At 43.7% G+C, this 11,986-nt stretch overlaps 2 protein-coding genes across 3 annotated transcripts; one reads left to right on the top strand and one right to left on the bottom strand.

The window, feature by feature from the left end:
• The first annotated feature begins 171 nt into the window (after positions 1 to 171).
• Positions 172 to 6,977, top strand: EBNA1BP2 (EBNA1 binding protein 2). 2 transcript variants are annotated; one of them, XM_028733812.2, is made up of 10 exons: positions 172 to 292; positions 527 to 734; positions 1,520 to 1,603; positions 2,270 to 2,436; positions 2,638 to 2,761; positions 3,709 to 3,798; positions 4,041 to 4,116; positions 4,891 to 4,984; positions 5,851 to 6,013; positions 6,667 to 6,977. In XM_028733812.2, exons 2-10 carry the CDS (start codon positions 663 to 665, stop codon positions 6,715 to 6,717), a joined length of 921 nt encoding a protein of 306 aa, XP_028589645.2. In that variant the 5' UTR covers positions 172 to 292; positions 527 to 662; the 3' UTR covers positions 6,718 to 6,977. The 2 variants fall into 2 exon arrangements, with proteins under 2 accessions (XP_028589645.2, XP_028589646.2); XM_028733813.2 differs by having other exon boundaries at positions 206 to 292; positions 626 to 734.
• A 362-nt stretch (positions 6,978 to 7,339) lies between these two features.
• On the bottom strand, positions 7,340 to 11,946 carry CFAP144 (cilia and flagella associated protein 144). Its single transcript, XM_028733819.2, has 4 exons — positions 11,665 to 11,946; positions 9,997 to 10,056; positions 7,895 to 7,998; positions 7,340 to 7,638 (listed from the first exon to the last, which is right to left on the bottom strand). Exons 1-4 carry the CDS (start codon positions 11,798 to 11,800, stop codon positions 7,525 to 7,527), a joined length of 414 nt encoding a protein of 137 aa, XP_028589652.1. The 5' UTR covers positions 11,801 to 11,946; the 3' UTR covers positions 7,340 to 7,524.
• Positions 11,947 to 11,986: the final 40 nt, after the last annotated feature.

Consider the following 11,986-nt stretch of genomic DNA (forward strand, 5'->3'; position numbering starts at 1 on the left):
TCCCTAACCACCCAGACCTCTCTCCCCTCTGGGGTCCTGCTCGCTCAACTGTCTCTCTGCTTCTCTCTCTCTCTGGCCTTAAGGTAAAAAGAGCAGAAGAAAAAAAGGAAGTCGAGGCTGGTTGCTATGGAGACGGCGTCCTGGTCGCATGGCGAGCGGGCGGGGGAGGTGGGGAACTCTAACCGGAAGAGGAAATACACGGAAACCGGAAGTAGCTTTGTGCCGTTCCGCGTGGTTTCTGAACCAGCGTCTGGCCGGAGTCGTGGAAGGGGCCTCCAGACGAGGACTCGTGGTAAGACCAAGTCTATAGTAGTATGTACGGTTTACGTGGGAGTAATCCCTATTGAATACAGCGGGGGCTCCTTCCGAGCAGGATTATAAAACGCGAGGCGGTTTCTAGGGAGGGAAGAAGCCCCAGGTTCGGCTTAATGCATCGTTAGGAATGTGTTGGGGGCGGCAGGTGGAAGTTCAACAGGTGAAGCATTCCTGGAATTTAAATGTATGCCGTTTCCCCGTCTTTTACCAGCCTGGTCGCGGGGAAGCGGGGGAAGCAATACCAATCTCTCCAGTGGAGAAATTGAAGGTGGAGCGTGCTTTCTCTGCCCCCCCCCCGTTCTTCGTGTAGCTCGGTGGTTTCGAGGCACCCCAAAGCACAGTGTGCAATGCCTCACGTAGAGATGGAGGAAGGCTTCTCGTCATCGGATTCGGAAGAGTCTCTTGTCACTGACCGAGAGGTAAGTTTAGTGCTGTGATCATGCTGCGCTGGAGTGTGGGCAGGATGTTCGTTATGGCTGGTGATGTTTAGCTCATTTCTCTGTAGCCTGCCGTGGAGGGCTACACTTCATTTCTTACAAAGGTTGTAGACAGGACTATATTTATATAATAGCAATACCTTAAAAATTACAATTTATATAGGGCATTTCCCTATATCAATATCTTTACTTGCATGTAGAAGCAACACAGGGACAACAGGGCTAATCCATGTTAGCTAGAGCTGCTCATGTGATGGTGTAACACCAGGCAACACTGAACGTCTCTCCATAGTGAATTGTGCAGGGAGCTTCCACAACCCATTTCATGGGTTCATTATACATCACATACATTTTTTGGTGTTTTAAGTAATAGCCCTATATTATTGTTCATATTGTAAGTAAGCAGCCGAGGTGGAAAGAATAGCAGCTTGCCTAGTTGGTTTATGACTAGAGTGAAATTTGAGTTAGTAGCTTACCGACTCACACTCCTAGCCATCAATGCTTGTTCACAGTATCACGTCGCAGTACAGTGTCAATTCAGCATCGAAAGCAAACATGCTTACATAGGGCAGGTAGAAAGCTGCTTTGTCTAATCACTTGCAATTTGAGCGCTTCATTTTAGGTTTCCTCTCACTTATGCTCCTGTGTGCTTGGTTTCTTACTTTTTCCAATGTTTCTATTATTAAGGGTTTGGGGTGGGTGAGCTAACATCCTTCTGTTTCAGCATTCTGGGATGCTGCTGATTTTATCACTTTTCTTCCATATAGCTCCAAGACGCATTTTCTAAAGGTTCAATCAAGCCAGGCCTAAACGTTGTGCTAGAGGGACAGCCAAAAGCTTTCAACAATGTGGTGAGTGCTGTATGATCATGAGCTTTGTGGGATTAATTTGTGTGGGCAGATTGAGCTTCTTTTGGATGGGCATACCATTTAGCCAGAATAAAATTGTTCAGCCACTCAGTTCAGTCTGTCTGCTGAACTGAACCTTTAAACTGAATTCCTGGCATCTACAGTCCTCTTCAATTTTTGGAATGGCTTGGGCTTATTTATCTGCATGCTTGATGAGTCTCACCTTTTAGATTGGGCATCATCCACCACTTACATGGTAACTTGATGCTTTACTCATTTGGACCATCAAGACATGTTGGAGGTGGGGCAAGAAAAAAAGTTGACACTTATTTGACTACACTCTATCAAAATAAGAGTGGTACCGTGTTCTGCAGGCTGATAAAAACCCTCAAGCTATTCAGTTTCTTTCAAATTTATAGGATAAATTCTGTATTGGCCTCTGTTTGTGTTGTCATTGTTAAGACTGAAGCACTAGGAGGAGTTTGAGGCTCAAAAACCTCTGGCATCTGATTTGATAGAGAGCAGAAGACAATGCATCTTTTTGGGGTGGGAGTATCAGGACATGGTCTGTTTGGGGAGGAGAGATTCCTAGTTCTGCATTGGTTGGCATGTTATCATGTAGAAGATTTTGGGTTGCATTTAATGCACAATTAATATGCTGTTTTCTAGGATGGATTGAAGCAGTGCTTGTCTGAATTCCAGAAACACCTGGCCTGGATTGAAAGGCTTGATGTTACCTCTCATTTGGAAACAAGTGCCACAAATGCAGCTTCTAGTCAAACACTTGACAAAGATGATGTTGACCCCGAGGATGACTTCAAGAGAGAGATGAGCTTGTAAGTCTGTGTATAGGAAGTAGAGCTGCTGCTTATCAGCCTGGTGTGTTGAGCTTTTAGCTTTTTTCAGCCATATGCACAATGGAACAATATGTTAGTAGTTCAAGAGTTTTTTATTGTCCAATGGAAGAAGTAACAATTTACTAATGGTCCAATGGCTGCTTGCATATAACATCTTAATACATTATCCTGTGTTCCCAGCTATCGTCAAGCCCAAGCATCTGTTTTAGAAGCTTTGCCTCGGCTGCATAAGTTCAAAATCCCTACTAGGCGGCCTGATGACTATTTTGCAGAGATGGCAAAATCTGATCAGCAGATGCAGAAGGTAAGGTGCATGGTTCCTCTTCTTTTCTCATCTGGCTGCTATAATAGATATGTTAACAGTTGCTGGCCATATACAAAAATGTGGCACATTGGGTCTGGTATTTTGATGGTGCCTGATCGTAGTGCATCAGCAAATGGAGAAAAAGAGCTTTAGCAAAGTTCTTCTCAGTGCATAATGCTACAGATCATTGTTAATTAAAAATTTGTTAATAAAAGGCCATAAAAAGCTTGCTTGTGGGCATTTTCGGTTTGTACTGAACTCTTAAGAAAGAGGGACTATAATGAAGATTGATTTTGTGTGGAACATAATGCTGCTGTCACATACAACATTGGGTATGGGGCAAATGTGTGTAGTTTAGGGAAACAGGTCTTGCAGACTCAGTTGGGACCTGTGCCAGGCCTAGTTAAGCCTTTGGGTCAGAGGTTCCCATCCCTGCTGCATATTGTCTTGGGCCTTCAGAATAAAGAATTAGCCTTGGATTCTGCAGCAATTCTTTGGCAGCAATACATCCTCATCAAGCTCTTTAAAGAACTGTCATTTTTTTCTGTATTAACAAAATGATGCATCTAAGGCCATGGCTGCATTTTGAGGCATTAATAGTGAATTTGTGTGTTTGCTCTTGCCTCTCCCTTTGGTCATTATGTATCCAAGAAATAATGGTGGGTTATGAGTTTCTGGCATGATGCTTTTTCTTGTCTTGTGTGATCTTGCTGAAGAAAGACAGCAACTTATGCCCAACAGTTATAGAGTCTGAGTAGTCCTAAACAGTTGAAGCAATTGTCAAAATTCACGTTTAGGAGTGCAGCACACTCTAAGCTGCTTTGGTTTTCATTTCTGAAATTAAAAAGAGCATCATTGCCACAAACAAGCAGATTTTCATAGTCACAAATTCAGGGAACCTGCCTTCATCTGCATAAAAAGTACTTCGGTTGCTTTCTCTCAATTAGATTCGGCATAAGCTGAAGAGTAAACAAGAAGCAATGGAAAAGTCTGAAAGAGCCAAACAGCTCCGTGCCCTGAGAAAATACGGCAAAAAGGTGAGAAAAATGGTGACAAAAACATAGAAGCCCCCTTGGAATGGAGGAAGTGGGAAAGACACACCCATTGTTTTGATTGGCAGTCCCAGCGTTGGAATCCTTTGGCAAAAGTATCTAGAAATGTCATGAACAGGACTCCTGGGGTGTGGGAAGGATACATGTGTGTGCAAAAAAGGGGAGCATTTTGGAAAGGACTGGGGTACTGTGGAAGGAAAGGCTCACTTTTTATTTCTTGTTGGTAGGTCCAAACTGAGGTGCTGCAGAAGAGGCAGAAGGAGAAATCCACAATGCTGAATGCAATCAAGAAATACCAGAAAGGTGAGGCACTCCACTCCCACTTTATTCTTCACTACTCCCCCCCCCCCAACCCTTACTACAGCAGTAGAAAACTGTAGCCCTCTTCAGGCATTCAACTTGCATGTAAAAGCAACATGAAAGAGGGGCTAAGTATGCTCAGCTCCATCACAGTCCCTCCACAACTTGGGAGGGCACACTTCTGAAGCAGAGAGCTTCCTGGGTTGTGGAAGCTCCCTGCATGATTCAGAGCCCTGCTGTCCCTGTGTTGCGTTTGCATGCAAGTAGAATACCTAAAGAAAGGCTTATGTGTAGTCCATGTTGCAAGAACTTGGTTTGTGGGAAAGCTTGTTGATACCTCCAGCCACTGCTGCATAGAAAATATAGAAATTATAATCTAGTACTTGAGAGTCTAAATCAGGGGTCAGCAAACTTTTTTGGCAGGGGGCCGGTCCACTGTCCCTCAGACCTTGTGGGAGGCCGGACTATATTTTGAAGGGAAAAAAAAGAACAAATTCCTATGCCCCACTAATAACCCAGAGATGCATTTTAAATAAAAGGACACATTCTACTCCTGTAAAAATATGCTGATTCCCGGACCGTCCACGGGCCGGATTTAGAAGGCGATTGGGCTGGATCCGGCCCCCGGGCCTTAGTTTGCCTACCCATGGTCTAAATGCTGCACAATATTCCTGTGCATAGGTATACCCTTTTGGGTGATAAAGCAAGCCTTCCTGCAGTGTTTGTCCTGGAATTTCTGGCTTTGCATGCAGCTCATTTATTCTGTCTTTTATTCAGGTCTTTCGGACAAGCTGGACTTCTTGGAAGGTGAAAAAGCACCAGCAACTCAGGGAAAGAAGGCAGGGGCTGGAGGCCAGCATAAAAATAAAGGGTAAGGCCTGTGAAGTGCAGGGATGTCTACTAAAACTTGCATTTCTTTTGCTTTACCATGAGTAAGTCTTTTATTGGATCAGTTTTGTTTTGTTTCGTGTTTAAGTTCTAAGTCCTTCTAATAACAAAAGTTGATCCATTAGCAGAGCACTGGAGGGGGAGCTAGGCGGCAGCGATGGGGTTGGATTGGCCAAAGGTGTCCCTCTGCCCAGCTCTCTCAGCTAAAGCAGCCTCCTGCTAGCTGATGGCAACTGAGTGGCTTGTCATTCCACTGATGTGGCACTGCCCCTTTCATTTGCAAATGCATGTGCAGAAGTGTTGTCAGTGAGGTCCCTGCTGGTGACAGTCACTGAAATTCTCCAAAAGGGTTTTTTGGAGGTGGGGAGGGGCTGAGCTGGCCAGTTGGATCCCAAGTTGATCTCACTGCCATCACACCCGACAGCATTGGAGCCCAAGATAAAAATTTAACTTCTTTCATACCTAACACCTAAGACTAATGCCCTCAGAGTGCTTGATCGCTACAGCTAAACTAGCCTAGTAAGACTGAACTGACTGAGACCTACAGCCTTAGAACTGTTGCTGTTTGGGTGCACAGAAAAAGCAAACTAACTACTGGCTTCCAGTGTTTCTGTTTGTTGCTGAATGAGTAGTCTTTGCCATTAGGTGTCTGGCAAAGTGGGAATCAGGTTGTGAAGTGTCAGGATGGGGTGTGGGGTGCTGCTTAAAATAACGGTGTACTGCAGTTGGAATAATTCCTTTTGAGGGCAGGGAGAGAAAGATAAAAATGTGTGCTGAGGAGCCGGCCAGTTTTTGGGGAGAGAGATGGCTAAGTACCCAGCCATAATTAGCTGCTTGTTTTTCTTTCAGACCAAGTGCCAAACGACGCTACAAGAATCAGAAGTTTGGTTTTGGTGGCAAGAAGAAAGGGTCAAAATGGAACACTCGAGAAAGTCACAATGATACGTCCAACTTCCGTGCTAGTGTGGCCCACCACAAGGGTCCTGGGAAAGCAGGGAAAAAGGGTGCCAATGTGAGTACCTGCCATGAATTGTTTTTATTTAGACAATTCATGTTAATAAACAGAAGTGGCTTATAATAAATTACCAATGCATTCATATAATTTGGAGGGATTTTAATCAGGCTGCACTTCTTATGGTTTAGAGTGGGCTCTTAGTATTTATTTATGGCTGCTGTTTATTATATTGAGGGTGTGTGTTTGAGTTTTACTTACATTGCTTTATATATTGCTATCTTTTTTTTAAGTGAACTTTGTAAGGCAGGGTATAAATTCATTAAATTTATAAGTGCATAAATTAAATGATTAAAATTTATCAGGGTGTCTTCTGCTGGCATAAATAAAAATTAGCTAACAGCTGCCAACTGGGAAAATCTTGCTGTAATCTGGCTGCTAGTGGAGCATTCGCTGAGCTGGTTCACACCTCACATTAAGCCACAGTCACAAGTAAACCATGGTGTTCTGTGAATGAGCAACAAGCAGGACTGTTCAGTCACTCTGCCCTGCCTGGACCCAGAAAAGCAACCCACAAGGCTTGGCTTGCCATTACAGGTGAACCAGCCCATTGTGGTACACAGCTCCCCCTCTCCCCCCTGCCATCACCCTTTCCCTTGTACAGTATAGCTAAGGTAGTAAAATGATAACATTCAACTTGTATCTCATTTTAGAAGAGGCCTGGCAAGAAGGTGAGGCAGAGGATGAAGAACCGTTCCCGATAACGAGTAAAATGGGTGACCTTTCCTTCTTCGTGAAGTGTGACTCCCTACGGGACGTTGGCGTGAAGTGATGCTGAGCTGGACAACATAGCCGTTCAGATTGCCATTCAGAGTCAGCAAGTGGTGCTGCCTGACACTGGGCGTACGACTTCTCGTACATAAATAACAAGCAGGTGCTTCTGGTTGCCTATATTTCATACTGATTTGGTCTTTCTTGATCCTCCTTGTGCAAGATGGTGAATTAAAAAGTCTTGATAGCTTGATCATCCGTGTCAGGTTGGGAGAGATCCTTTCTGGTTTGCATTGGGTCTCACTAAATCCTTCACTTTTTTTGGTACCTCATACATAACACCAGCATGTGTGCTCCTCCTTGTCACCCAGCAGTGGTGCATGCAAAGTACTAAGCAACAGCTTTTGTATTTCTGCCACTTTATGACTTTCTTTGCTAAGGGCATTGGGTCCTCTTCCATTCAACAGCAGAAGATGGTGGTCTACCAGCAAATAATCACATGAACTACTGTTGCTGCTCATACCACAACTTCTGGTTGAGAAACAGATTGTCCTATCCACCCACTATAAAAACTGATGACTTGCACAAAATGAATACGGTAGCAGAAATAGCAGGCAGTTTCAGGTCAGGTTTATTGTAATACTAAATGTTCACATAACACAGGACTTTCCTATACCCACTGCCTTGCACCCTGTGTCAGGCCTCTGTCTTATGCTTTGCAATAATTAAAAGATGGAAGTCTGGAAGCCTAAATTTATGTCTACAGTCCTTCCCTTAAAGTCCTGCAATGCTGTGTTCCTTTATCGCTTATCTTTTGTCATCCCCTTCAGGCGCCACATAGCAGCCATATATCTGGTGATTTCAGTGCTCCGACTTGGGAAGTATAGCCTGTTGTCATTCCGGTTTACACTGATCTGTGAAGGAGAATATTACTATAGTATAAGAACATTTGGCATAAGGGAGGAGCTAGGATTTGAATATTTTCCCCAAACTATCTCCCCATTTGGTGAAATGTCTAGATTCTGATAGCCAACCAGGTACTCCCTACAAACTTTCAAAGCTTTATCCATAGCTATAACAGCTTAAAATTATTTTCCTGTAAAGTCTGGATTCTTAAAATGCCAGACAACTACATACACTTCCCCAGAAGCTCCTTAAAAACCCACTTACCAAAGGTGAGGAAAACCAGCCGATTTCTTGGCTTTCTGTTTGTGGTTCTGTGTATTTCTTGTTTGGTTCAAGTGCGGCATGATGAATTAGTTTCAGGAACTTAGCTATTAGGGTTAAAGCATTGGCAATGAGACTTGCTTAGTGTAGACTGGGTGCAAGGCATTTAAATTGCACTGAAATTTTTAGATGTGATGATGCTACAGTGCTCTGTTAAATGCTTATACAGTATCGATTTCAATGTTTGTTCTGCTCACATAACTTATTAGCTTGCACCTGAAGTTTTTACATACTTCATTCATTTCACAATGCATATACTGCCTTTCATGGTCAATTCTCTCAAGTTGGCTTGCATCAAACAACAACAAAACGATACAACAAAATTAATCATATACCAATAATACCCACCACCTGTTGTTGTTCAGTCATTTAGTCGTGTCCGACTCTTCGTGACCCCATGGACCAGAGCACGCCAGGCACTTCTGTCTTCCACTGCCTCCCGCAGTCTGCTCAAACTCATGCTGGTAGCCTCGAGAACACTATCCAACCATCTCGTCCTCGGTCGTCCCCTTCTCCCTGTGCCCTCCATCTTTCCCACCACCTACCCCCTCAAAAAATGTTAGAGGAGTTGAACATGCTTTTGGTTCCTGCTGTGAATGAGGAAGGACAGCTGCTTTGCCTGTTCTGTGAGCAGCATTGCAAAAAAAGTTGGTATCTTTCGTTCTGTGTGTGTCAAATATCTAAAAACACTGGCAAACCTAGTAAAAATGCAATTGAATTTTCTTTGTATTTAATGACAAGGTCATAGAATAGGATAGCCCACCCTTCGGCAACCTGGTGCCCTCTAGATGCTTGGGACCACAACTTCCATCAGCCCCAGCCAGTACAACTGTCCTAGTTGGAGCTGATGAAGAGTTGTCATTCAAAACAGCTGGAGGGCATGAACTTTGTGAAGGCTGGGATAGCAGGTACTAAATCCTTCTGAAGAACACACTCTTAGCTTGTGTTATGGCTTTGTCTTGTTTCTCTCATTTTCACTTGGGCCTATGTAACGAAAGTGGCATTTGCTTACCATCTTGTTTCCTAATATTTCCAGTAAGTCTTGTACCCTGGCCCTAATTCTAGATTTCCAGGCACTGCTCTTCTGCACAGAGTATAGCAACTGCATGCTGATGCCTATGCTGCCATGCTCTCGCTCTGTAGATGCATGACAGGAGAATGAAGCTTGGAAAAGATTTTCAGTGAAGTTCACATCTTCTCTAAGGCAAACAGGAGGCCTGCATTGTTCTGGTAAAATGGGATGACTACAGTATTTTGTATAATTTAATAGAGGTTGCAGAAAACCTCAATTCCCAAAGACATATCCTCTTGGCTGCTCTACATTTTACCCTTCCCAAAAGGTTAGCTGTCACTGGCCTTAAGGTAACTTCATTGTTGTCCCGAAAGGCTTAACTATATTACAACAGTATTTGCTGGCAAGAATTCGTTACAAAAAGGCCACAAACCAGTGTCCATCCTGAAACCAATATCCTGGATAAAGGCATTTCAACATAACAAGCAGCTTTTAGGTCTCTCAGAACCCTTAGAAAGGTAAAGAATTAAAAAGATGAAATGGGAACTAATCTAGATGTTACTTTTAATGAAATAATATTAAGTTGGAAGTCAAATTTGATAGTATCACTGTGTGGCTAGGTAAGTTGGGGTTTGTTGCTTTGAATATTGAAGCTTGTGCTTTTAAATATTTATTTGCAAAAATATATCATTATTAAGAAAAAACAACATAATGGCAGTGACTTTTTTCTTAACTTGAAAGTTTCAGCGCTCCAACATACATGGAAAGGAATTGATCCAATAAAAGATTGATCCCAAAAAAACAAGAAATAGAAAAAATTGGAGCTATCAGCTGTCTCTTGCCACATTCCACTGCAGATTGTATAGTATAATGCTTTTTGGGTTACAGAGGGAGAAAGAGAGTGAAGTTTGACGTTTAGACTTCAGTATGGTGCTACATACTTTGCCTTCTTTGATTCATGCTGGAAAACATTTCATAAATGACTCCTCTGTTTCACTAACTTAAATGTAACTGTTTAAAAGCATGTGCTTACCATCTGCAGGTTCCTCTAAGTTATCATGCCAAGAGGTAGGCTTTCGAGTTATGGTGTAAACTAAAGGTAAAAGCAAAATAAGGCAAATTAATCACTAGATAACCTTAAGCAAGGGCAGAGGAAAACTAACAAAGCTTAGAAATTTATCATTTTTTCCCCACACCACCCGTCTTTGGCAGGAATTTAGGCCTTTTTCTTAAATGCAGGTTTTCAAAGAACCACAAGGATATTTGGGGGACAACTGTTGCATAACTTTTGGGGGTCCCACAGATAGGCATGGGAGACACTACAAAGCCATTGCATCATTTTAGAGGAAAACACTGGCACCTGGGATCAAAACTATTAGAGAGATTTGTGTAATATGTCAGTTTCCAGAGGGGTAGGCCTGTTAGGGTATGTTTACGTTAGTAGCTTAAAATGCAGCAAGGCCATTGCCCCTGCTGCTGTGTTTCAAGCTGCATTTGCACAGTGGTGTTCGCATCAGAGAAAGGGCAGGGTTGTCTTCCCACATGTGACATCTTTTCAATTTCTTGCCCCTGCAATCCCCACCATCCAACTCCTATTCATGAAGCCGTCATCTGTATAAGTGTGCTCATCTGGGCATGTGAGATAGCTGTCTCAAATGTTCACATTGCTGTTTACTCCCCATCCAGTTTTCCAGCTAGATTAAAGCTAATTTTTTTTGGGGGGGCTAGGAAATGCATCAAACAATAGTATTTGTCAAGATCAGTATGGATTGTGGCTAACATCGTGTGAATGCAGCTTCAAAAAGCAGTGGGTGCCCTGGATGGGGAGTAAGCAGTAATGTGAACATATCCTTAGTATGTGGAGGCAAAAGGATATTTTAACAAGCTTTTTTGATGTGTTTATGAAACAGCTCTTCGTAAGTCTTCTTGACTGAATTTTAGGATTGCAAATCCAGGTACACAGAAAACTGCAAATATGTTTCCAAGAAATGGCTCTATTCTATGAATCCCTCCTGAATTCACTTTGGCACTGAGAATGTGGTTTAGGAATATAGGAAGCTGCCTTATACCAAGTCCATGTAACACAGTATGGTCCACACCAGCTGGCAACAGCTCCCCAGGATTTCAGGCGGGATTTTCTCCCAGCCTCACCTAGAGATGCTGGGGATTGAACCTGAGACCTGCAAGCACTGAGCTACAGCCCCTCCCCTTTAGTTATTGCACCTCTAAACGCCCCTGATCCTATGGAGATCTACCCGCTCATATTGCAGCTCATATTTCTGCTTGGGCATTTAAAGTGCACTTTATGTGATAACACAAATTGCTGCTGCTGTGAGGGTCGGTCTGCATACATTTAAGCTCTAATTCAACTGCCAATACAGTACTGCTTTTGCATTCCTTTGCTACTTGTTTCCAACCTACCACTTTCCCTCCTTTACACAGATGTGTGTGTGGGTCAGAAACCTGTGGATCACACTCTTTAAAGTGCCACAAACCCCTCTGGTGGTGGTTGGGGTTTTTTATTTTAGTTTGCAGCAAGTTTACTTGACTTTCTACAAACGTATGACAATTAGCACCCGTGGAAAGGGGGGAAACTAGAGCTGGAGTCAAGAGCCAGGGGACTCCCTTAGACCTAACTGGGAAGCTCCGTCTGCCCATGAGAAGGGGAGAAGTCTCTCCCCTCCCCCCGGTACCCCCGTACCCGTCATCAGGGGGTTCATCGCGTATTCCGTCTGCAGGCGCTGGCATCGTAGCTCCTTCCGGACCGTCTCGCAGAAGATCTTGTTCTGGCTTACTGGGTCCAATGGTTCCTTTGGGACCCGCGCGGCTCCTGCCATGTGCCGCTATCTGGCGGGGAGGCTATTTAGAACGTGCCCGGAGCGCCCCGAAATGCCCTTCGTGTATGTTGCGGGCGGCGTTTCCCCACCTTTTCGTATCCTAGCAACCGAGCGAAACGTCGCAGCCGAAAGTTGCGCCGGGATTCTGACCGCGCCCCTTCTCTATTTCATTGGTCGAGGAGTTAA

Source organism: Podarcis muralis, chromosome 5 (assembly GCF_964188315.1).
Source record: "Podarcis muralis chromosome 5, rPodMur119.hap1.1, whole genome shotgun sequence".
Classification (NCBI taxonomy): domain Eukaryota; kingdom Metazoa; phylum Chordata; class Lepidosauria; order Squamata; family Lacertidae; genus Podarcis; species Podarcis muralis.